This window comes from Brassica napus, chromosome A7 (genome assembly GCF_020379485.1).
Source record: "Brassica napus cultivar Da-Ae chromosome A7, Da-Ae, whole genome shotgun sequence".
Taxonomy (NCBI): Eukaryota; Viridiplantae; Streptophyta; class Magnoliopsida; order Brassicales; family Brassicaceae; genus Brassica; species Brassica napus.
In genome coordinates, this window is record NC_063440.1 from 15,021,740 (window position 1) to 15,046,254 (window position 24,515).

At 40.0% G+C, this 24,515-nt stretch overlaps 3 protein-coding genes across 12 annotated transcripts; 2 read left to right on the forward strand and 1 right to left on the reverse strand.

The window, feature by feature from the left end:
• Positions 1 to 4,151: 4,151 nt before the first annotated feature.
• Positions 4,152 to 5,258, reverse strand: LOC106352570 (mediator of RNA polymerase II transcription subunit 20a). Its single transcript, XM_013792191.3, has 3 exons — positions 5,099 to 5,258; positions 4,622 to 5,033; positions 4,152 to 4,551 (listed from the first exon to the last, which is right to left on the reverse strand). Exons 1-3 carry the CDS (start codon positions 5,110 to 5,112, stop codon positions 4,315 to 4,317), a joined length of 663 nt encoding a protein of 220 aa, XP_013647645.2. The 5' UTR covers positions 5,113 to 5,258; the 3' UTR covers positions 4,152 to 4,314.
• A 577-nt stretch (positions 5,259 to 5,835) lies between these two features.
• Positions 5,836 to 8,182, forward strand: LOC106352569 (helicase protein MOM1). Of its 8 annotated transcripts, none has more exons than XM_013792186.3 (6): positions 5,836 to 5,964; positions 6,288 to 6,589; positions 6,668 to 6,734; positions 6,831 to 7,024; positions 7,107 to 7,308; positions 7,376 to 8,182. In XM_013792186.3, exons 2-6 carry the CDS (start codon positions 6,350 to 6,352, stop codon positions 8,107 to 8,109), a joined length of 1,437 nt encoding a protein of 478 aa, XP_013647640.2. In that variant the 5' UTR covers positions 5,836 to 5,964; positions 6,288 to 6,349; the 3' UTR covers positions 8,110 to 8,182. The 8 variants fall into 8 exon arrangements, with proteins under 8 accessions (XP_013647640.2, XP_048592834.1, XP_013647644.2 ...); XM_048736877.1 differs by having other exon boundaries at positions 6,668 to 6,702; positions 6,829 to 7,024; XM_013792190.3 differs by having other exon boundaries at positions 6,668 to 6,677.
• A 292-nt stretch (positions 8,183 to 8,474) lies between these two features.
• Positions 8,475 to 18,409, forward strand: LOC106352568 (receptor-like serine/threonine-protein kinase NCRK). 3 transcript variants are annotated; one of them, XM_048736873.1, is made up of 10 exons: positions 8,475 to 8,710; positions 15,816 to 15,856; positions 15,932 to 16,010; positions 16,090 to 16,182; positions 16,271 to 16,375; positions 16,473 to 16,966; positions 17,044 to 17,340; positions 17,410 to 17,652; positions 17,738 to 17,968; positions 18,058 to 18,409. In XM_048736873.1, the coding sequence occupies exons 3-10, from the start codon at positions 15,941 to 15,943 to the stop codon at positions 18,214 to 18,216; spliced, it is 1,692 nt and encodes a 563-aa protein (XP_048592830.1). In that variant the 5' UTR covers positions 8,475 to 8,710; positions 15,816 to 15,856; positions 15,932 to 15,940; the 3' UTR covers positions 18,217 to 18,409. The 3 variants fall into 3 exon arrangements, with proteins under 3 accessions (XP_048592830.1, XP_048592829.1, XP_048592831.1); XM_048736872.1 differs by lacking the exon at positions 8,475 to 8,710 and adding an exon at positions 14,792 to 15,336; XM_048736874.1 differs by lacking the exon at positions 8,475 to 8,710 and adding an exon at positions 15,683 to 15,700.
• The last annotated feature ends 6,106 nt before the right edge of the window (positions 18,410 to 24,515 follow it).

The following is a 24,515-nucleotide window of genomic DNA, read 5'->3' on the forward strand; positions in this document are numbered from 1 at the left end:
GTCGTAAAAACGTCGTTAACAAAAACGCGGGCCTTTGTATTTCGTCGCTATTTCGTCGTAACTGAAAACGCGGGCCTCTGTAATTCCTCGTAAGTTTACGAGGAAATTACGAGGACAAGTAATCTTATATATATCCCGAGCGAGCTCGCTCCGTCTTTCCTCTCCACTTCCTCTCCACTTCCTCCCTAATTCGTAGCAATGGTAAGTCTCCCTAATTCCTCTCTAGTTTGATTAGTTTAGGATAGATTAGGTGGTTAGTATAGGGAATTTAGATAGGTTTACGGATCTTATGTTATTTAGTGTTGATTAGGTGGATAGTTTTGGGAAGTATATGTTTACGAAAATTTAAAAAATTAAATTTTTTTTCAGGTTCGAAAAGGTAGACTTACTGCCCATTACAGAGAGATGTTCGGAGAGCCGGGTAGTCGTTTAGACCCGTCGTCTTCTTCAGCTCCCGGTTCTTCGGGTCAGGAGACTGTCCCCGAGACTCAGTACACTCAGAGAGTCATTGGATCTCCTTCTTCTAGTGCTCCCCAGATGCCTCCTCCTCCTGTGCCTCCTACGATGCCGGCACCTCCGATGCCCGCGGCCGAGATTCATCCCGATTTGATGGTGCCTCCGAGTGCTCCTTACTCGCAGTACACCGTAGAGGACATTCTCCGTCTGCCAGGCAGAGAAGGTTTACCAGTCATCGACCCCGACCGACCGGACGGAACTTTATGGTATGTTTCATTATTTTTTATTCTTTTTAAATTATTTTATAACTTTAAAAAATAATTTATATTTTAAATTTGTATTTTTCAGGTGGGGGATTGACGGATGTCTTGCATCGGACGTAACCGACACGATAAAAGGTTACTTCTCCATGGCACATCCGAACTGGAAAATGACGCCCCACTACGTCAGAAAGACGTGGTTCAAAATTTACGCTGTAAGTTCTATTAATTAAATATATATCTTTAAATTTTTTAATTATTTATATATATATTTTTTTCTGAAAAACTAATTATAAATTATTTTTTCCAACAGCAAAAATATAATTGGGCCTTCGGGATCACTGAGAGGGTGAGGAAGAAGTTTGAAGCGAAGGCGAAAGTTCGCTTGTTGGACACGGTCTCCAACTGGAAGGGTGACTGGATCGTGAAGGGGTATGAGCGTGGCAAACCCGCTGAGCTCACCACGGATGTCTGGGATGGCCTCATCCGATATTGGCGTCTTCCTGATTCCATTAGAATCGCCCAGTCTTGCTCTAACTCCCGTAACACAGTCGATGAGCACGGGAACGGGCCGATGCTTCACACTACGGGCCAAAAACCTCACGCTGGTGTCCGTTTGGAAATGGTAATTAAAAATTTAATTATATTAAATTTTTAGTATATTTTATATATATATTCTAATTAACAACTTTCTTAAATGTTTTTTTAGGCCAAAGAGACGGGAGAATTCCCGTCTCTTATGCAACTTTACGAGAGGACCCACAAGAACAAGGCGGGCCGATTTATAGATGGCAAGTCCGAACAAATCTACAACGATTTGGCTGCTCGGGTTGAAGAACGCCAGACCCAGCTGACCCAACAGTCCACCGATGGATTACCCGTCACCTTATCCACACCTGAAGTGGATAAGCTTTACGAGGAGGTAAATTTTCTAAAATTTTAATTTTTTTAAATATTCATTTAATTTAACTTTAAATTTTTACTAACAAAATTTATTTTTTGTTTTTAAGGTTGTCCCTAAAAAAAAGGGACGGACGTTGGGGATTGGTTCCGTCAACGATGTTCCGATAGCGACATCGTCTTATGTTCAGCGACGGGATGATGAAGTCGCTCAGCTGCGTAGGGAGTCCGAAGAGCTGCGTAGAGAGTCTACTGAGCTGCGTAGAGATTCTACTCAGCTGCGATCTCGTATGGGTGGACTCGAGGGCTTCTTGGACGTTGTAGCGGCCACAAATCCGGAATGGGCGACTTTGTTGAGGACCATGCGACAACAAAATCCTATCCCAGGCCAGTCACCGACCGACGACTCACATGCCGAGGCGGATGTTCAGGCGAGGAGTGATGAATTCTACGAGGCGATTAATTAACGACCACCCAAGTTCTTTTTAATTTCGGTTATTGTATTATGAATTCAAAACTTATTTATAAATAAAATATTTTGGTTTTGATTTTTTTAGAATTTTAATTTCATTAATAATTTAAATTATATTTATAATTATAATTTTTTATATTTCTATAAAACAATGAAACGAAGTAAATTCGTAGCTAATTTTGCGGCTTCTTTACGTGGAAGCTTAACGTGGTTTTTACGAGGAAACGTTTGGAAATCTATCAAGGTTTTTACGTTTTCTTTACGTGGAAAGTTTTCAAGGTATTTACGTCAATTTTACGAGTATTTATTTACGTGTGTCTTACGAGGAAAGATTTTCGTGGTAATTACGAGGAATATTAGCGACGTCCTTACGAGGAATCTTTACGTGGTCTTTACGAGGAAAATTAGCGACGTCCTTACGAGGAATCTTTACGTGGTCTTTACGACGAAATATCCTCCTTCGCTTTTACGACGAAATTATTTCCAACTTTTAGTATAGGATAGATTTTAAACGACCCTACAGACGTTTATTAACATAATTAATCTTTAAAGGATAAGATATCTTTAAATGTATAATCTTGATGTTTACATTTAATTTATAATTCGGGAAAATGGTCATTAAAAAAAAATCATGAAAATTCTCGGGGACTATTTAAAACTTCAACCACTTAAAGTCTTAACTAATTTTGACTAAGCCAATTTTAATACACTATTAGTTTGATTAACATATCGATTAGACATAGTTAATCTCTGTTATAATCTCTGTTAAACACCAAACGACGCGTTTCGAAAACATAAGAAAACCTCCAAATCCCTATAGCCCGAAATCGAAATTCTTATTTCTCAGAAAATTAAAAACATATTTTCTCTTCACAACTTTGTCTTGATTACATGATAAGTTAATCTTCAAAGATACAAAATGGAGGAAAAAAACGTGGGTTCCCAGCCAAGTGTAAGTGTGGTTCTAAATGATCCCTTTGTTTATTATCATTCTTGCACCGATTTGAAAAGAAAGTGTCTGATATTGATTTGATTCTGATTTTCAGAGAATTAGGGATTTCAATTTGGGGATATAGGGATTTGAAGGGTTTTCTTATGTTTTCGAAATAATGTCGTTTGGTGTTTAACATAGATTATAACGGAGATTAATCCCATCTAATCGAACTAACGACATATTAAAATTGGTTCAGTCAAAATTAATCGAGATCTCAAAATAAATTGAAACTTTAAATGGTCAACGAAAAAGCTCATGATTTTCTCAACCAAATTTAAAAATTCTTGATTTAAATGACTATTTTCCCTTTATAAAAGGGAACTTACAAGATGTTTATTTTGTTTTTGCTTGTTCTAGACATTATTGTTTAATAATTAATAGTTTGATTATAAATTGCATGTTTGTATGTTAGAGGGCCTTTAAAAAAAATGATAGAGGGCATATTTTAAATTTCCTCCCAAATTCTATAAAATGGTTGAGAGGATCCCACTTGTTGGTGGGTCTACTGACCATGGACTTCCCAAATCCACTTCAGGCCAGATGCCTGGAACCACTATTGGATTTTCCTAAAACAGCTCAGGGTTTATCACATCCGGTTAGGGTATTGTTGGTCCTAAGTAAGATAAACTTTGGAGTTTGGACGTAATGCTGTGACTGTTTCAACGACTATGTTTATGAAGACTCTGGTACCACTTTCACCTACTTGCTCAGGAGCTACTACAACAAAGTCACAGAGGCAGTGGAAAACGGTTTGATCGCTGAATGGTGTAGTCTACTCCAACAACATGCTTTGCTACAAATCGAAGATCATAGAGATATTCCCTGTGATCACAATTCATTTCTATGGCGTTGCACATCTTGTTTTGGATTAAGTACAATATGTATATGGATATGGGAGGAGAAGCCTTTTATCTGATGACCATGTGACACCAAATGCTTAACCTGCCATCTTTGGTAACAGGGCACTGAACAATTTCTGGGTTGGTTATGATTCTTCTTTATTAAACCCACTGATTGTTCTGCATTGTGGAGTTGGACAAACACAACCTTGTACTGTTTTTGACTTGAGTTTGTTTTCTTAAGCTTGTCCTTTTGCTTAATAAATTAAGATCACAGAACATGGATAATGAGTACTAAACTCTTCTAAACAATACACATTCTCAAATGTTATATCATAAAACCGAACAATGAAACTCACTAGCATCATCACAACAGGATGCTGTGTTTTAGTTTTAGCCTCTCGCTGCAGGCTGAACCGTTGCGATCATGTGAGCCATGACGATAGCGTACTGAACACCAGTGTGCTGTGGAGTGTAGGTATCCGCAAGTCCAAACTCCCCAAAGTTAAGCTCTATGTTCACAAACTTCCCCGACAAGGACGTTTTAGACAGAGCTTCATGCCATATCTCTACAAACTCCTCCATCACTTTTCTCGCCTTCTCCATCGATGAAATAGGAAGATACTCCACCTAAAAAACAAACTCACAAATCAAGAATCAGACAATAAATGACAAATCAAGAATTCAAGAATCATCAAACCTCCATAACAATGCCTCTGATAGTCTCGGAGTGAACAGGAACGACCCTCCCAACCCTCAAGCGAAAATCACCGAGCAGATACTGAAAGCCGTCGAAGTAGATGGAGACTTTGGATTTGTAGGACTGGAGCTTCTCCATGATGAGCTGGATGGAGGCGTCGGCCTCCACGACGAGCCTCTGGGACCTGATGAGGAAGTAGTACTTGGTGGGCTGGTCGGCGAGGGAGATCCCAAGGAAATCGCGGGGGAGGTCGGGGTGGGTGGACTGGTCGCGCAGCATGGGTTTGTAGTAGTTGAGGGCGGCTTTCCACCGGCCTTCTTTGACGCCGTTGATGCTCTCCACGCACTGGGCCGCCTCGTTGAGGATCTGGGTGCTTACTGTCGATCCTTGGTTTGGTTGCCAATACAAAACCCTATAGAGAAAGGAGAGTTAGTTAATGAGATTGATTGAAGAAGGAGTGAGTATTGAGTAGGTTACCATTTCACAGGCATTGTTGTTCTTTGAGGCGGCGGCGGAGGAGGAGGTACAGCGATTCGCACTCCACGAGTCACGAGTGACGACGACCGAAGGAGAAGCTCGTCTCCAAATCTCTATTAAAATTAGAAAACCGGGTTGGTTTGCTTAGACCATACCATATTAAACCGTAAGCTAGACCAACAGATAAGTAATGGCTCTCTGTTCGGTTATTATCCCCAACCGAAAAAAAAAGCATTCACTCTTTTTTTCTTAGGTAAAGCAAAATCTTCAACCGGTTATTCAAGCAAAATACAAGCTCAATCGAGAAAAAAAATTATAACAACATATATATATTACACCGATTTTTTTGTCAGCTAAGTACCAAATACAATTTGTAAAATATCATTCTTTATATTAAACTTGGATCGCATAACTTTTTAGAACACATTATCCAACAAAAAATCATTCTAATTTTTCCGTGAGGCAATACCAAAAAATAGAACTAAAAAAAAAAATTTACCAAAATTTTTTTTTGAAAAAATGAAACTTACACAACCTGAATCGAACCGTAGTTTTACTCCGGTTAACTGAATCTGCAGTCTTAGTAATGGCCCATAGGCTTAAACAAAGCTAACAACCTCACAACTTCACAAAAAGTCAAGTTTGAATTAAGGGTTATAAATTTATCATGGGCTGGACTTAACCATTTTGAGTTAAGCCACTTTAACATTCATAGGCCTAATAGAGAGCCCAGTTAATAAAGCTCCAGCGAAAGGAAACGAACCATGTCTCTTGAGCTAATCACTCTTCTTCTAAAAAGGTATTGCATCACGTTACACGAGGGAAACAACCTTAAAATTTCCACTGAAATCGTCATTCTTCACAGAGTAAGGCTTGTGTCCTCTGGTCTTTCTTGCTGTTTTCCACTTACATTTGTTCAAATCTACATTTCTGTTATGTGTTTTCAAAGCAAAGCCGTTTCGTCAGCTCCTATTTCTTAAAAAAAAAGCTAATTTGATTTTGCAGAAACCCTAGATTTCGGAATCAAACAGTTAATGTGTTTTTTTGTAAAGTTTGTAAATTGTTTTTTTTTAATTGAAAGTTAATCACTTTTGCAGGGTTTAATGTAAAATCCAAATTGCCTCCCTTTCCTTTTTTTTTGTTTTGCTAAAAAAAAAAGAATTAATGTTTGATTCTTTCTTTGTAATAGTTCTATGATTTGTTTGAAAGTGATGCATCTGAAATGATGATGATGCCAGACACTTCTACTAGATGATGGCATCAACGGCGGAGAATGAGGCCACTACTGTACATATTACTTCTCCTCAGATTTTGACTGCTTCTGCTGAAGATCAGCTTTGTGACGTAGAGATGCTACCTGTTCCTGAAGGTTATATGACAACAACAACAACAAGTCATGATGCTGATACCGTTTTGGACCAAGAGTTCGTGGTTCCTTTCCCAGACCCTGCCTCTACGTTAGACATCCATGGTTCTGCTAGATCACATCAGGTTACTTGCTCCCTTCCTCCTTTTTTAAATAGAATGGTTCTTGTTTTGTTGCTGTAAATTGATTGGTTAGTTCTACAGGGTGTTCAAGGTACATGTTCTATGCCATCTTCTTCAGAGCAAATGGCCTTTAGAGCAGCTTCTTCTGGTCAGGATAGTTACGCCATGCTTTAGTTATAGTTGGTGTTTTAGTTTACTATAACTTTAAAAAGACTTTTTGTTGCTTTGTGACTGGTTTGTGTAGTTAACCATTCAGAGGCTGTTCATGAAAATGGTGTTCAGCCTCCTAACATCTCACATTTCGGATCAACACCTCTTGCTAACAACCCTACTATGGGACAGAATCCTCCGAGGCATTTGTTTAGTGACCCGTATGAGTACGAACTTGAGAAGATACGCATTGAAGAAGAGAACTTAAAGAAGAGCGTTGATGAAACGGTTAGTTTCCTCCTCTTAATTCTCTCTGTATATTCGTTTTTTTCTTTCCTCATTGTCTCTTTGTCTCGTTGTTTGTAAGCAGACATCACAGTTAATGGCTGAGCTGGAAAGGAAGATGGCTGAAGCACGAAGCGAGTTTGATAAGGAATCACAGGAGTTTGATGCCAAAGTGATGGAGGTGGAAACACGTATGGGTCTTGTTCGAACGGGCAGTCTTTTGGGGAACGCTTTTGTGTCTAAATGTTCAGAGAGGAGTGCATCCAATGATCTTGCAGCTGTAAGAGGTAAATAAAAAGATTGAAATAGTGTTGTTTGGATAAAATGCAAATTGATCTTTCCTTTGTTTGTTAGCAGCTATGATCTCTCAACATTCAACTCAGCAGCAACAAGCAGTACAAACAAACACACAGATGAGTTCAACTGCTCCTCCAAGAGTGAGACCTCATCAAGAAAGCACACGACTGAGTACTAGTGCTCCTCCTCGACCCTCAGTCATAGCCGTGGATGATGACCCAGTCCCAAACTCCTCAGCTCCTCTTCCTCATCTCCCGCGCCGTCCCATGACTCAACCAAGTCCTATGTCTCAGCAAACAGCACAAGCAGCACACACGCATGTGAACTCAACAGCGCCTCTTCCACCTCCAGTCACAGCAGTGGGACCTCAAGCACCAAATCATTTACGCCCTCTTGCGCGCTTCCCTCAAGCTGTAGCGCAATCAAACACCAACGTGAATTCATCAACACCTCTTCCAAGACCCTCAGCGATAACAGAAGGTCTTCCTTTGCATTCGCCGCTCTCAAACACGCCTAGGCCAAGACCGCGTCCTGTAATCTCCAACATGACTCCTCCATCTTCTTCTTCTCCACCAGTGCGTGGCCCGGCGCCTCATATAGTGCGTGCCTCGGCTCCTCACTTGGCTCGGAGACGGGCGCCTCATCTAAGACAATATGGATCATTTCCAGCTCCCACGTTTGCTGCTGCTGCTGCAACAACACAGCCAAGAAGGTCGGTTCAAGAACAAGAGCAGCAGCAGCAACAAGAGAAGTCACATGGTGGTTTGGTTAATCTTTCAGATGAGGACTAGTGATATAATTCTTTTTGTAGAACCTTTTTTCGAGTTTCATAACCGAAAACAAAACCAAATCACAAAGTAAAAATGTTCTTAAAAATTGAAAGAAAAGAACAAAATAAAGAATCACTAGTAAATATTTTTAATCCAGCTAGGATGATCTGACATCTCTGCTACATTTATGAAAACGAATTCCAAAGCAAATTTGATAATCAGTATAGAATAACGTGGCACGTGACATCCCCTGGATCTCATAAATGAACAATGTTTTTTTAAACCCCATCGATCTCTATCTGTGAGTTCAGTGATCACACTCACGTCACGCAAACGCAAACGCTACTACGTGGTTACCTCTGTTTTTAAATTCGCGTTTGGCTTTCTAATATTCTCTTCTTTTTTTTTGGATATCTGACCAACGGGAAAAGGATTTGCAGTTTCAATCGTTCACTATCCTCGAACAAGACCTTATCTTTTACACTGGAAAGCTCAGAAGCAAACGCGATTTTGCTTCATTTTTCCCGTTTGCGTTTTCAGCTACTGTGTAGTAGTAGTAGTACCAGCTTTGAATCTTCTTCGTTTATGGGGCTACTACGTCAACGACTTCTTCATTACAAAGGTTATTTTTTGTCTTTGTTTTTGTTATGTTTCTTCAAAATCATAAAATGGGGTCTCTGTTGATTTTCTCCAAAAGCTTAACTTTTTTTTGTTCCGATAAAATTCACTTTCCCATTAAAAAAAGAAAGAGCCTTTGGATACTGTTTAAACTGAGACTGTCAATAAACTAGTAAAGAGAAGAGACGAGTTCTCGTCGGTGGGTCAAGACAAAGACGTGTTTTATTAGATCAATGAGTCGAAACCGAGTTACAAAAGGGGAGAGAACAGAGGAAAAAGTCCGGCGAAGACAAGTTCGTCGGACCGTACAAGTCGGCGAGATATAAGATGTAAAACCCTAATTCTAGCCGAAAGTGAGTGTAGTAATTTGCGGATCCCCTCCTTGTTGCCTTCTCTCCTCCTTTTATAGGTGAACATTCGTTGACCTAATGTGTCTTGTCTCGATGGGCCTCCTCGAGTAATTGGGCCGACTCGTCGGGCCGTTGTGTCAGGTCGGCGAGCCGATGATGTTTAGTCAGTCATCTCATCGACTAAAAGTAGTCTGGAGCCGAGCTGATCGCCAGCTTACAAGTCGACGAGCCGATCCTCTGTGTTGTAATCATATATCTAGGTAATTGTCTTGCGGGCCTTTTGGGAGGGCTTGGCCCATACCCAACAGTAAGTCCCCCCAGTTCGCTGATGAGTAGCGTAGCCGACTCAGCGAATTTGATAGTAGGGTTCGTGAGACAATTATCCCAAATCTGTGATTTCAATCGACTCCTCGACTGTCCACTCGACTCCTTGACTGTGCAGTGGTTTCGCGCGTCCAAGTAAGCTGGAAGGATATCACCATCGAGAGGATTCGACGAGTGCTTGACAGAATCTCGAGGAGTAAGTTTCCTCTTGTGATCACATGTTTCTTCCAATTCGTGCTAATTCTGACTTGTTGATCTTTTTCAGAGGATTGGAGGTCAGATCTGTTACCTGAGTGCGCTGATCAAGAAAAAGCTGAGCGGGGCGAAAAAGACATCTTCTGCGACTCCTAGCGAGACAACTCCTAGTGAGACGACTCCTCGCGAAAAGACTCCTCGTGGAGCAGTTCCTCCCACTCCACTTCCTCTCGCGGTTTCCCCGGGACCATCTACAGGCCCGGCCAACGTCGACTCTTCGAGGGAGGATCTCGCGTTGATATCTGAACGAGAGACTGCCGAACTATCAGTGACTGGTGGCAAAAAGAAGAGATCTGCTCCTGACTCTTCTGCATCGGCTGCTTCTCAAGCGAGGACCGAATCTGATGGTCCTCCGAAGAAGAAAAAGAAAAAATGAGAGGAAGAAGAAGAGATCTGTTGAGGAACAGTCGGAGCCTGCTGAAGGCACCGAGAATCGTGAGGTTGTTATCGAAAAAGGTTCTTCTCGTGACACTGCAGCTCGGGGAGTCGTTGATTCGGACAACTCCCCGTCCGTCTCTCTGAAGAGGAAGAAGACTGGCCGCAGTCACGAATCGTCTACTCCGGTCACGTCTGCTTATGCTGCGAAGATTCCTCCATCTGCGCCTCAGACTCTTGTCGAGGGCGGTTTGGCCTCTGAGGATCGTCGGGTCAAATTTCATGACCGCGTGGAATTCAAGTACGTCGGTGAAACTCCTCTTTCCTTCGCCCCGACCGATTGCGCTGAGCTTGTTCGACAAATTAAGGGTGGTTGCAAGGACCTGCCCGCTGTCAAGGATCTTATCTTCAAGGACGCGTACATCGACGCAGCGAGGACTAAAATTCTGGTAAGAATTATTCTCCTCGTTTTCTCTCCTTTATGTTTCTGGTTTTTGGCCCTTGGAGGCTTTTGTTGATGTAATATCTGGATCTATTTTGCTTTTGCGGCTATCTGTTGTTTCAGACTTTCAGTAAGTTTGCTCTCCTTAGAAGTTATTTCTGAAACAGAATTTGCCTTAGTCGTAGAGATATAGTTTCGTGGACTCGAGGATGCGAGTTAGCCTTCGACGAGTCGCTGAAATCTATTTTAAATGTTGGATTTAAACGATTTGGTTTGGCAATCTGGTCGATGTCTTGAATTAAACCGGAAAGTCGATGACTTGGTTTTATCAAATTTTTACACATCATGCCGTCAGTTCGAGTCCTCGATAATCAACACAAATTTTCGAGTTTCGAAGACAATCGTTTATATTTTCGAGCAACAACGGTTTTCTAATCGATCTTTAAGTAATCCAAAAAAGAAATATTAGGTTGGCCAATCCCGGCTTTAGAGGATTATAAGATGACTGAAAGTTGTCGTCTCGATCGCACGGGTCGGGACCGCGATACGACCGAAGAATCCCTCGAGCACGTGTCTGATCAGGACATGCCCGTTAGTGGGTGCGAGTGCTAGTACGTTTGTCCGAGAGACAAGGTCGTGCTCGTGCGTAAGCATCGCTTAAACAATTCGCGCTCCTACTTGTTGGGAGATTGTTTTTGTTATAGCTGGACCCGGTAAAGGGCTGCCTACGTACCTCTAGGAGAGGATCAAGCCATTCGTAGTTCGTTTTGGTTAGTGAAAGTGGCAGTGGATGCGCATTCACTGTTTTTTTTTTTTTTTTTTTTTTTTTTTTTTTTTTTTTTTTTTTTTTTTGAGTGAAAGTGACAAAGGTGTCATTCACTCGTTTGTTGAGATGGGACTCCTTGAGTGTTCGATCTTCTGGCTTGGGCCTAAGAGTAGTATCGTCGACCGGCGAACCTGTTCCCATGTCGCGTTGATGCGAGGAGTTGATTGTTGCATCTTTACCGTTGCGATGAGTAGTTCTCGAGCGGCTTGTTGATCTCCGCGAAGCGTCTGCACTTCTCCGTTTGGTCCGGGAAATTTCACGCATTGATGATATGTCGAGGATGCTGCCTTAACAGAATGTAACCAGGGGGTTCCGAGGATCGCGTTGTAAGGAGCTTTCGTTCGGATGACTGAGAATTTAACTGTGCGTATCACTCCGCAAGCGTAGACGGGGAGTTTGATCGTACCAATCATTGTCTCAGAAGCACCGTTGAATCCTATGAGGGAGCGAGATGATGGTTTCATGTCGCGCAGGTCGACTCCCATCTTATCGAGCGTATCTCGAAAGATTAAATCGACTGAACTGCCTGTATCGATCAACACTTTAGCGACGTCACACTTTGCTATTCCTACCTCGACTAGCAGTGGGTCGTTGTGAGGTAAATGGACGCCGATGGCATCGTCTGGTGAGAAAGTGATTGAGGAATCATTCTCAGGTTTCGATGGCCATTTCTTCGAGGTTACTGCCTGTCGTCGATGGTCCTTTACTGACCGGATGGAATCGCCGCAAGGAGGTGAGCCACCCATGATTACGTTTAGGAAGTTAGATTCGACGACTCTTTTATTGTTCAGTCGGGTCGTCAAGTCGCTAGGCGAGTCTTCGATGATTGGCGAATTTTTGACGTTGGGCGAGTCCTCGACAACGGGTGAGTCCTCGACAACAGATATGTGTCCGTTCTCATTTTTGGACATCGCCTCCTCGATTCTTCGTCGTAAGTCTGAATGTTTTGGTCGGTTGAGCTTGATCCTGAGGTCTTCCGACTTTGAGTTGAGCTTTTCACGAAGATCGATGACTCGTGGTCTGAGACGGGGTCGAACACTCGAGTCCTCGATTTTCCTAGCCTTCAATTTTTCGATGGTTGCGCGGAGATCTCCGTGTGAGTCGCATGTACGATCAGATGTCTGCGACTTTCGCCTGAGCTTGTTCCCTAAGTCGTTTGACCCTTCTGATCCTATGCTCTCGTTAGTTCGTTTGCTTGAATACTCACGTGAGTCGTGGACTTGTTTATCCTCTTCTTCATCTGAGGACAAACTGGGTCGTGCGAGGATAACTTGTACACGTCGACGATTACGTGGTTGCTCCTCGTCGACTTGTGCATCGCCGTCATCTTCGTCGTGCTCTTCTGGGCTGTCATCCTCAGTATGCCTCGGCCGAGTTCCAGACTTATCCTGACTCTTGTGAGTTTTCTTTTCTTTGTTTTTGCTCCAGCTCTTGGCGCCGTTCGGCCTAGGCTTGGGGAGTTCGACGTTCGACGTTCCCTTTTCGTACGACGAGAAGAGAGCGTCTAACAAATGCCTGCAGTTTTTCGTATCGTGCGCCTTAGACTTGTGGAAGCTACACCACATGTTTGGTTCTGCAGGTCCAGGACTTGACACCGGAGGTGTCGAAGAGGTTTGCGGCTTTTCGTCGTTTTCCCAAACGTTCCAACCTTTTTCGCGTACAACGACAGTGGGCTGTGGGGACGCGTTTTTGTCTTCGACTACGTAAACGAAACTTTTTGGCTGGTTAGGTTTACTGCCTGAGGCGTGCTGACGGGGTTCCTGGCATGCCTCGGGAGCTTTGGGGACAGTTGCCGGTTTGGTTGCTGTGTTTAGTTTCTTAAGTATCGCTGCTGTATCTTCTTCCATTCGGATGAAGTTGTTCGACCTGGCGATTGCGTCCTGGAGCGACGTGGTTGGATTTCTGTACAGGTCCTCGCGAAACAAGGACTTGAAGTAGAGAGTATTCATCAGTGCGTCGACGGCAACACTGTCGGGGACTTGGACTTTCGAAGCGACTGCTTTGAATTTTTCCATGAAGTCGCGGAGGCTTTGGCTCGATCCTTGAGACAGATTCCATAAATCGGACAGAGTTGCTCCTTGTCTTGTAAACATGATGTAGTGTTTGAGGAAAGCAGTCGTCAGATCGTGGAAATCGTTGATGGAGTCGCGCTCCAATCCAGTGAACCATCCAAGAGCTGGTCCTTGAAGACTTTCCACGAAGAGACGACAGTAACCAGCGTCTCTTTCTTCCTCAGAGAAGTTGGTTCGACCCATCGTGATGTTGAAAGCAGTGATGTGGTCGGTCGGGTCCGCCTTTCCGGCGTAAGTCGGAAGGCGAATTTTCTCGGTCGGCCGGTAACGTACGTCGGTGATTTTCCGGGAAAATGGGGTTTTTAGGGTTTCGGCGAGGACACGTTCGATCAGCGGCGCTGACGTAGGTCCTTCGAGCATCCGGTCTTTCATGTCCAGGACTGATTGCTTAAGCTCAGCGAGTTCCCGGATGGTAACGAGGTCGACGCCGCCGGGAGTTTGGACCTGTACGGCACTCGTACTTGCGGGGTTTCCGGCACTGGCTGTTCGGTAAGTGTCGAACAGTTGCTTTCGGACCGTTGTGGCCGGATCTCCCGAGCCTCCGGCCAACGGAGCTAGAATGGCGGCGATGGCGGCGAGTTGCTCGGTCGTCGCCTTTTGGGCGGCGTCTTGCTGCGCCATCCTCTCGAGTATGGTTTCTGCGAAGGCCGCAGCTGTTGGAGCGCCTTCGGTCACAGGCGACTCGTCGTCGGACGGCGAGTCGGGTCGAGTCATGATCTTTTGCTGACGCTACTCTGTCTGCCCCACGGTGGGCGCCAACTGTTTAAACTGAGACTGTCAATAAACTAGTAAAGAGAAGAGACGAGTTCTCGTCGGTGGGTCAAGACAAAGACGTGTTTTATTAGATCAATGAGTCGAAACCGAGTTACAAAAGGGGAGAGAACAGAGGAAAAAGTCCGGCGAAGACAAGTTCGTCGGACCGTACAAGTCGGCGAGATATAAGATGTAAAACCCTAATTCTAGCCGAAAGTGAGTGTAGTAATTTGCGGATCCCCTCCTTGTTGCCTTCTCTCCTCCTTTTATAGGTGAACATTCGTTGACCTAATGTGTCTTGTCTCGATGGGCCTCCTCGAGTAATTGGGCCGACTCGTCGGGCCGTTGTGTCAGGTCGGCGAGCCGATGATGTTTAGTCAGTCATCTCATCGACTAAAAGTAGTCTGGAGCCGAGCTGATCGCCAGCTTACAAGTCGACGAGCCGATCCTCTGTGTTGTAATCATATATCTAGGTAATTGTCTTGCGGGCCTTTTGGGAGGGCTTGGCCCATACCCAACAGATACGGTCAATGGCGGAACCGGGTCCCACATCGTTAACCGGTTTAAGTACCGGTTACCGATAGCCGACAACCGACACCGGAATTTCTGGGGTCCCGACACATTTTGCTTCGACCTACGTTTTTTATGCTTTTCCGTAAAAGCAATGCCCTTTCTTTTCTCTTCTTCTATCTCTTTTTGGATATATCTAATCTAATCTCGGTTTACGGATTTGATTTTATGTTTAGTGTTTGGTTCTTTACTTCTTGTCTGATTCTTAACTTCGAAATGCTTCTTCACTCTTCTTGCTGGATTCGCAATCTAACATTTATGAATGTTTTGTTTGATTATAATATATGAAGATTTTGCCATTATTAAACAGTTTATAAAGTTTTTAAAAGGTGTTCTTTTGATATAAAATTGGTTTTTAAAAAAAGTATTTGAATGATTCTTCAACTTTGATACTATAATGGGTTGAAGGGTCACACTCAGATTTGCAATTCCGTTTCTTTCCTAAAGGTGGTTGGTCCATTTTCATTCCCATTATTTGACTATTTCTTCTAATCAATCATTTCAATAATCACCATTATTGTAGTATATATTTTACTAATCCATATCCCTCATGATGCTCCTTCTTTTTGTGTATATATCCTTTTGTCTGCAACTTCCATTTCTTGATACTACAACTTCACTAAAAGAATCTTGTTCTTTCTCCAACTTCACCACTTTTGTAGGGTAATGTATCTAATCCATTATACTGGCTCTCTTGTCTTTGTTATGGTTTGCTCTGTTGTTAGAACTAGTCGGCCAATTAGTGTCGGTTCTCCTGTTGTTGTGTCTTTTATCTAACCAACTTAACTACAGAGGGATGTAGAAAATTTGCTGAATTTAGATGAGTGGCAATGAGTCTTAAATGGTTGATGTGACTACTTTTATTGATTTTGGGGGTTACTTGTATCATCTTCTAAGCTCTGGCCAGTTAAAGAACCGGAGTCTCTTTATTGTTATTTTTGACCAGGTCATAGAATGTTTTTTTTTATGTTGATCATCTTGGAACTTTGTTTCTCAGTTGGTGCAACAGAGTTAGAATCTTTTGGATGTCTGTTCACCAACCCACTTTTATTCATATTCCACTGTTGATTTACTCTAAAAATTTCTATAAATTTTCAGCTCTCCTTGTAATCTTGTTCTTAATCCAATATAATTTGTTTCAGGTTGAGTTTACTTTGAGTAGAAGATTAAAACCGACATGAAGGTTTTCATCTAATCTTCATGTTAGAGCCCTTCTATCAACTACTCTCAGATATTAAACTATTTCTTTCTGCTGCAGCAAATATAAATGAAGATGAGAGTGGAAACCGCACTTGTGATTCTCTCAGTCCTCATATCAGTTCAGCTATGTTATGGAGGTTTAGTGTCTTACTTTATGTTATTTCCATAAGTGAAACCGGTGTGACTTGCAACTAAATAGATCCTTTCTGTTTGTAGGTGCAAGCAACTGGACGTGCACGTGCTTCTCTTCAGGCAATCAAAGTGATATCTTGGAATCTAACTGTTCCACATCATGCAACTGCAGACCAGGTTGGCTTTCTGATTTTAGTTTCTAACTCTTCAGCATCATGTAACAGTTCAAGATTCTAGAGAAAACTAAGTTCTTGATCTGACGTAGCGGAGAGAGACCAATGGGTATGCTTGTGTCCGGCAAATGGATTTCCAATAATAGCCGTTACCGGTTCAAACTCTTCATGCTTCACTGCTTGCAACTGCTCTTCTGGTAACTTTACTCTCTATCCCATCATGTTCTAAGGCAAAAGCTCAGTAACTTATATGTCATCATAAGTCATAACTATATCTCCTTAATCGTTTCCCAGGACCTTTGAAGAAGCAATCTTTATCAAGGAAACTCCTTCTCGTTACACTAATCTTCTGCGTCGCAGTTACTTCAGTAGCCTTCCTTGCCTCCATGTTTTGCTACATTTACCGAAGGAGCAGCAATGTTTCTGGACAAAGCCCTTCAGTCTCTTCAGACAGAGAATCTAGCTGGCATAGCTCTTCCAACTTAATAGCCCGTAAAAGCTCCATCTCACAACCCAAGATCAGCATCACCTCCTCACTCTCAGGATGTTTCTTTCAGAATGCTTCTTTGTTTTGCGTGAGTAAACCGGAAACAATACACGGAATGATCTTTCAGTTCTCATACGGAGAGCTAGAGCAAGCGACCAATAAGTTCGCCAGCAGCAACGTTATAGGACACGGAGGAAGTAGCTGCGTTTACCGTGGACAGCTCAAAGACGGCAAAACCGCTGCGATCAAACGTTTAAATGCTCCTAAAGGAAATGACAACGACATTCTATTCTCAACAGAAGTATTAACCTCCTTTCCCTCTTGCTTCTTGTTTTGTTTTGAAAGATCCATCTAATGAAACTGTGTGTTGTTTTGCAGGTTGAGTTATTATCAAGACTCCATCATTACCATGTGGTTCCACTGATTGGTTATTGTTCGGAGTTTCACGGCAAACATGCAGAGAGGCTTCTGGTTTTTGAGTACATGTCTTATGGAAATCTTAGAGACTGCTTAGATGGAGAGCTGGGAGAGAAGATGACGTGGAACATCAGAATCTCCCTCGCTCTTGGAGCTGCGAGAGGGCTCGAGTATCTCCACGAAGCTGCTGCTCCAAGAATCTTGCACCGAGATGTTAAATCCACTAACATCCTCCTCGATGAGAATTGGCATGCTAAAGTAAGTCAACAAGTGTTTGCTTCAGTGACACCAAATGTGAACTTGAATGTGCATAAACATTGTTTACAGATAACAGATCTTGGGATGGCAAAGTGTTTGAGTAGCGATGGTTTACAAAGCGGTTCAAGCTCTCCAACAATGGGACTGCAAGGAACGTTTGGCTACTTTGCACCTGAATACGCTATTGCAGGATGTGCTTCACCTATGTCAGATGTGTTCAGCTTCGGTGTTGTTCTACTCGAGCTTATAACCGGTAGAAAACCGATACAGAAACCAAGCAACAACAAAGGAGAAGAAAGTCTTGTTATTTGGGTAAATTTAAAAAAAACAGAACTACTAAATTTATGAATCTCTTTAACCAACAATATTTTAAGTCATTGAAACTTGTGTGTGTTAGGCTATGCCACGTTTACAAGACAGTAAGAGGGTGATTGAGGAGCTGCCTGATCCGAGGCTCAATGGGAAGTTTGCTGAAGAAGAGATGCAGATAATGGCGTATCTTGCTAAAGAGTGCTTGCTTCTGGAGCCAGAAGCTAGGCCAACAATGAGAGAAGTTGTTCAGATTCTTTCTACCATCATGCCAGATACTTCAAGACGTAGAAACTTCCCCATCAATCATCTTTTTCCGGTAATGTTTCTAACTAGATGCAAACACAAGCTCATCCTTTAAGCGTTCAAATATTCGAACATTGATATTGGTTACATTTGTACTGGCAGAGTAATGAGAAGAAGAAAGAAAACAAAGTAGGATGGTCAAGAGGTGGGAGCAGGAGTGCACAGGAAGAGGAGTCAGTGGATCTGACTGAGCCACGGTTCGAGTCCTTCTGCCTGCCGAATGTTAAGCCGGTCTTGCTTGAACCATCTGCACATATTTAAAAGTACATAGAAAAGCACAGAACAGAAAAAAAACAACACTAAGCCGTATCGCATGTGTGTAGATAAAAGCTCACTCTGCCACTCTGGGCAAAGGGTAAAGCATTGAGGCTTGAGCGTTTTATTGAAGTGTGTCAAAATTTGTTTTAAACTGTTGACTTTTAATTTATAATAGAATAAAATATTTTTAACAAAACTACAATATGTTATAGGTCAGAATACGGGAGATTTGTCGAATAAAACCTACAAATTGATTTGAAATACAAAAGTATAGTTCATTCATATACATTCAAACCCAAAAACTAACTTAAAAAATAGCAAAATTATTATCTATTCTTTATGACCAAACAAAAAATTAGGAAGTTATTTTATGATTTTATCTTTCGGAAGACTACATTTAAAAGAACGAAGTTTTCAAAATATAGATTTCTTAATAATAAAAGAAAAAAGTCTATGTCGTAATTTTTATTTTAAAAATGTATAACAAATAATTTGTGTGAAATTTATTGTAGATCATCAATGTAAGAAGTATATAAATTAAAATTTAATAGGATTGAACAATTTAAAAGAATATATATTAGTTTGGTAACATGTGGTGGACAATGCTTATGGTTTAGCAACAAAATGTTCAAAGATGTACTACTTTTAATATTAGATTCTTAGGGTTAGATTTTAGATTTAGATTTTTTTTTGTTTTATTGAATTAAATTTACATATCAATGTTGGGTAGTTTATATTTTACATATTTTTGATATTTGATACAATGATTAATTAAGAGTTTTCGGTTTGCAAGTGAACGTTTAGGTTCGGAGTTTGTGGTTTAGGGTATAGTAGGCTTCAAATAAAGTCTACTTGTTTTATGGTATACAACTAAATTTTGAAATTACAAAAATCAAAATGATATTGATTAATTTTAAGTTTTGTATGAATAAACTAAAATGGTAATCATCAAAATAATATTCAATAATAGTGAGATCATATATTAATGTTATTAAAACAATAAAGAATAAACAACAATAATGAAATTATCATAAGAAAATCTACTAAGTAGACTTACAACAAAAAGTCTCACCTTGATTAAATGTATTTAACAGAATCTTTGTGCAATTACTTTTACTTCAGGTAAAATCCATTGGTAAACTAATCCAAAGCCTCATTTTCAAGATGATTGAGCTCAGAGAAGTTATATGTGGCCTTGAAAATAATTTCCTAACTAAAATTTAATCCGCGCATCCGCACAAATATTTATTTTTAATTTTTATGATTAAGTATTTGTTTTGTATAAACGATACTGTATACTTTAAACATTTATCTTTATTAGATAACTTTTTAAAAAGACTTTTCGAGCATACTAATTTTATTTTTATATTGAAAAAATTGATTTTGTTTTTCTGAATCATCAACTGTATCGTTCACATTTCTTATCATATAATTATCATATTGGATTGGCATTGAGTTATTTTATGCTTGTTAGGTAAGTTTTATGCTTGTTTTAAATAACAAAAAGACAATTAATAGATCCTTTCAGTATTTATGTAAGATTTGGTTCAGATTTATTAATTCGGTTTATGTGTCTTTTTTTTTTTGGTCAAACAAGATTTTATAGATAACTAGTCTCCATTAGAAGAGGAATTGTTTACAAAGATGATAACAAAGTCATATTGGCTAACAACTTTGCTGCAACAAAAGACAAGCAAAAACACAAAGATAGAAGCAATCACTATACATAAACAACTAACATTGCAGAGACGTCTTCCTATCTCGCCAACACTAGGCTTAAGCAGTGGAATGAAGCCGTGGGAAACAAAGAACACAATCAGTGATCTAATGCTTGTGATTGGTTCTGCAATTAGTGTAGGAATAACAATCTTAACGCTGGCTACAATAGCAGAGGCGGTGTAACACCAAAATGCTGAGCCTTTGAACAGTACAGAGAACAAATCATCTGTAGAGCAATCTTCCAAACCAAAGGTTGACCTTGCAACACATGAGCAGCAACAATACAAAAGCCATGGTAATAGGAAGGTTGAAGTTGGTTTCAAAAGAGTGTTGATAAACAAGATCTGAAACCACAACCAAGCTAAAAATCTGCAATTTAACATTGAGTATTTCACTCTAGAGGAAGTTAAACAGATCTGAAACCAGGATGTAATAGGCAACGGACACTCTATAGCAGAGTAGAAAGTAATAATAGGCAAGGAACACTCTATAGCAGAGTAGAGGATGGACTCAACTATCGTAAGGGAATCAATAGTTGGATGGAAATTACCACACAGAGAAGGATAAGATAACAATGGTGTCTCTGGCGGGGGAAGTCTAGCGGCAGCCACATACTTGGCAGTGATGGACCAGAGGCAAGTTACATCCGGAGGGTCTGGTGGTTCCGACGGCTTGAGGGGAGAGAGAAATCCAAGCGGGAGGGACTTACACGGTGGTGGATCTGGAGGAGGCCTGAACCATGGCGGGACAGGAACAGTCAGCATCAGAAACATGAAGGAGGGAGCTTCTTCAAGGGGGAAAGCTAAACGGCGGTGGTGGAGCAGAGCAGATCCATCCGAGCGGCGCACATCGGGAACCGGCCTGGGAGGTTTCTTCTTCGCTCTTCCAAATAGTTGTATAAAAATGTTTAAAAAGTATATTCGGTTTATATGTCTATCTTTATCTTTTTCATGTTTATTGATTAATGACAAACACATGTCCGCAATAATTAGTTAATTCACATTTAGCATAAAAAATAAACACTTGTTCGCATTAATTGTTTTTGTAATGTTTATTAATTGGTTATTTTTTATATTAATTAGTTTGATAATCGAATTTGGTATGCTTCGTGTTTTTAATGAAAAATAAACAACAAATTCTGAAATCTAGGAATGTAAAAACTATTGAATTATCATAGTAATAAAATTAATGAAATAGTTAGGATGAGTGAAAAGTGAAAGTAAATACTGTAGTAACAGTTTAAAATAGGTAAATTATGTTATGTACTTCTATTTTAATAGAATAAATTGATTGAGGGGACTTTTATGCCATGTGTCTCATGGTGTACATATAGATATGCCCAATTGAATATCACCACTCCTCAGTTGGTTATCACCTCTGTTCGGAAACTCGCTACGCGCTATCCGTGCGGCAATCATGGGCCTAGCGAGTTACTGAAAAATCGGAGAGTACGCGGGGAGTAATTTTTAATAAATTATTAATTTTAAATATACAAAAATATATTTACCAACTTAAATCATGTATCATAATTTTGGTTTTTCATTCATATATGTCATATGTGAAATTTTGTGCATATACCATGGTCTAAACTTGAGAATGAGAAAAAAAAAAGTTTCTTACAAATATAAATTATTAGTTTTAGAGAATCCCTTTGAATCAATGGTCTTGGAGAAAGACAAAAACTAACGTCTCTAAAAAGACACATGGACCGAGTTAATGGGAACTAGAACCCATTAAAAATATTTAATGGGCTTATTTGCCAAATAACAAACAAAAAAAGTAATTAGATTTTTAGTAAAAGGTTAGAGAGAGATAGGAAGAGAAATAAAGAGAGAGATGGTGTTTTGGTTAGATAGTAAGTTTGTGTTTTCTTATGGTTATAGGGGCAAATTTTCCAATATTTAAGCCCAGATAAAAATAAAACCCTAACAAAAATAAAATAGTCACACCACTTTCTTCTAACTCCTCTTTTCCATCTTCCATTGTTTTATGGAAAATGAAGACTGTGAAACCAATAAGCAGAGATGGTGAAAAAGAGAAGAAATCAAAAGTTTTGTGTAAACCAAAACACTATCTCAACCCAAATCGTACAGATGGGAACGCAATATAACCGACTTTAACTCACACGATTTTCAAATTCTACTACCGCGTAACACAAAAATACGTTCTAAGCGGATATAACTCGGTCTGGCGTAGAACCCAACTGTATTGGCTCAACTCGCCACGGTGAGCATACGTTTCACAAGCGGCTCGGCCCCCGCAATTTAGAACAGGGGTTATCACCACATTTTCAAATACTCATGCATCCAAGGTAAAATAAATAAGTTATGTTATGTACTTCTATTTTTATTTCTAAAAATATAAATTGTAAGACAAATTTGAAGTAATTAAAATCAATTTTGTTTCTAATATCCAAAAATTACACATGAAAACAATCTTAAGATTTACTACAATCTTTATATAAAGTATAATTAATTCAGCCAATTTTTAAAAATAAATATAAAACATCATTGGTCACACATTTTTCAATCAAACTAAGATTAATATAAAAATATCAAAGCAACATCTAATTTGAAACATCAAAAACTCTCCAAAACATCATTTATTTTGGAACTTGGGGAATAATGTTTATTCATTGATCCATTATTTTCGTTTGGTATGACATATTGATGTTTTGTTTGTGGAAAACAACATAGTTAATATTTTCTTTTATTTACGTAATCAACATATGGCTACTTATAATTTTTAGATAATTCCAAACTTGTGGAAACTTAACATATTATTAGATGTTTAATAAGTTAAGAGATAAATACAATAAGAAAATCTAGAAATAGGAAAATGAAGTTTTCTATTAGATTAAGTTTGTGTTTTCTATATCTCACGTGTTAAAAAATTGTCATTCATATAAAAGGTTTCATGCAGAGGTGTTCCAAAGGAGATCTAAGAGAAGAATTGAAAGCTTTAGTTTTGAGTAGTTTCTAATGCTAATAAGAAAATTTGTTCTTATAATTCTGTGTTTCTAGAGAGTTTAGAGATTTGAGTAATAATAATGATAATACAGATGTTTTTATAAATCATGCTTCAGTATTTCGGTTTAATGTTTTGCATGAACTAAGAAAAACGGTAAATTTCTAAAAGTAAAGAAATAATGTATATGAAACATGGAAGTATAACCTATGACAAAGGTTTTTTTTTTTTGCTAAATTTTGGTGAGGAACAAAAAATTCGATCGTATATGATATATGTTTTGATATAGTAAAGAATACATGTTCCACGTAAATACACCCAGTCATCTAACACTACTAAAAGCTCAATATACTGAGCAGATAGCTATGACACGTAGGATAGTTTATTTGAGCCAATCAGAAACCTGTATTTTGCCACATCAGACTGTTTCACGGATTAATCCGTCCAAAGTCACGGGCCTCAGGGTTTGTTTTTTTTTTCCGTCCAAAGTCGAGCAGTTTAACGCGTGGGCTACGTGATTGGTATTTGGGCTTTATCAGATTGCCATTTGGGCTTCGACGGAGATCGTAAAATAATACATAGCCGTCGAGAGATGGTGATTCTTCTCACCCGTACCTCTTCGTCTTCTCCGATCGAAAAGCAACGAATCCGATAACTAAGCGATCCACAATGAATACTTCCGTGCTAATCAATCAATACCTCCTTAATGATTTCGTTTCACATCCCTCTTTTCCTCCTCTTTTATATGCAGTTCTTCTTTTCTTCGTACTAACTAAAACCCTAGAACCACTCAGATCTCAAACCATGGCGATGAAAAGAAATGGAAAGTCTCCTGTCTCATCCGACACTGACGAAAAATTCATGTTCTTCAAAGATGTCTCTCTAGGTCCCCATGAAAATCAGTTGCGCTTCCGGCTCATTCATTTCTGGGAGGCTCGAAATCCGGTGAAGAAGAAACTTATTGGCCTGGAAATGCTCCTCATCGACGAGCAGGTATCTCGATTCTCTTAAAAAAATGTTTTCAAAACGCAGATCTTTGTTTTTCTGAGACTTTTCTGACGTTTCTTTAAACTTTTAAGTAGAATCTACGGTTTTGAATTTTGACGTTTTATTATACGATTGATTCATTAGTTAAAGTAGAGTTTGGTTAGAAGAATCTAGAGTTAGAGTTTGGTTGGAAGAATCTAGAGTTTCGATTAGTATTTTTGACGTTTTGTTATACGATTGATTCATTAGTTAAAGTAGGGTTTGGTTTCTGATTTGTTATTATTCGGAGGTTTTGTTCTCATTTCGTGAGTTGTTATTTTTTCCGACAACAGGGAACCGTCATTCAGGGATTCATCTCACCAGGACGTATCAAGAAGTACTTGCCTGATTTGAAACAAGGATCAGTTTACACGCTCAAAAACTTCTACGGGTCGAGAAACAAAACGATGTATCGGGTTGCTGATCATATCGCAACTGTGTCTTTCACATGGAACTCTGAATTGTCGGTTCTTTACGAGATTCCAACCTCTTTTGATGAAGACCGTTTCAGGTTTCATTCGTATGAAGATTTTGAAGCTAACTGTGATCTCAAAGGTGACCTCTACGGTAAGCATACTAATTTTTAAAAT

Coding starts and splice junctions, on each gene's coding strand:
- LOC106352570 (XM_013792191.3), bottom strand. Junction 4,552..4,621: donor TCAGAGGCATTGTTATGGAG/GTTTGATGATTC, acceptor TTTGTTTTTTAG/GTGGAGTATCTTCCTATTTC.
- LOC106352568 (XM_048736873.1), top strand. CDS start 15,941: ATGAAGATGAGAGTGGAAACCGCACTTGTGATTCTCTCAGTCCTCATA. Junction 16,011..16,089: donor AGTTCAGCTATGTTATGGAG/GTTTAGTGTCTT, acceptor TTCTGTTTGTAG/GTGCAAGCAACTGGACGTGC. Junction 17,969..18,057: donor CCATCAATCATCTTTTTCCG/GTAATGTTTCTA, acceptor TTGTACTGGCAG/AGTAATGAGAAGAAGAAAGA.
- LOC106352569 (XM_013792186.3), top strand. CDS start 6,350: ATGATGGCATCAACGGCGGAGAATGAGGCCACTACTGTACATATTACT. Junction 6,590..6,667: donor GTTCTGCTAGATCACATCAG/GTTACTTGCTCC, acceptor TTAGTTCTACAG/GGTGTTCAAGGTACATGTTC. Junction 6,735..6,830: donor CTTTAGAGCAGCTTCTTCTG/GTCAGGATAGTT, acceptor TGGTTTGTGTAG/TTAACCATTCAGAGGCTGTT.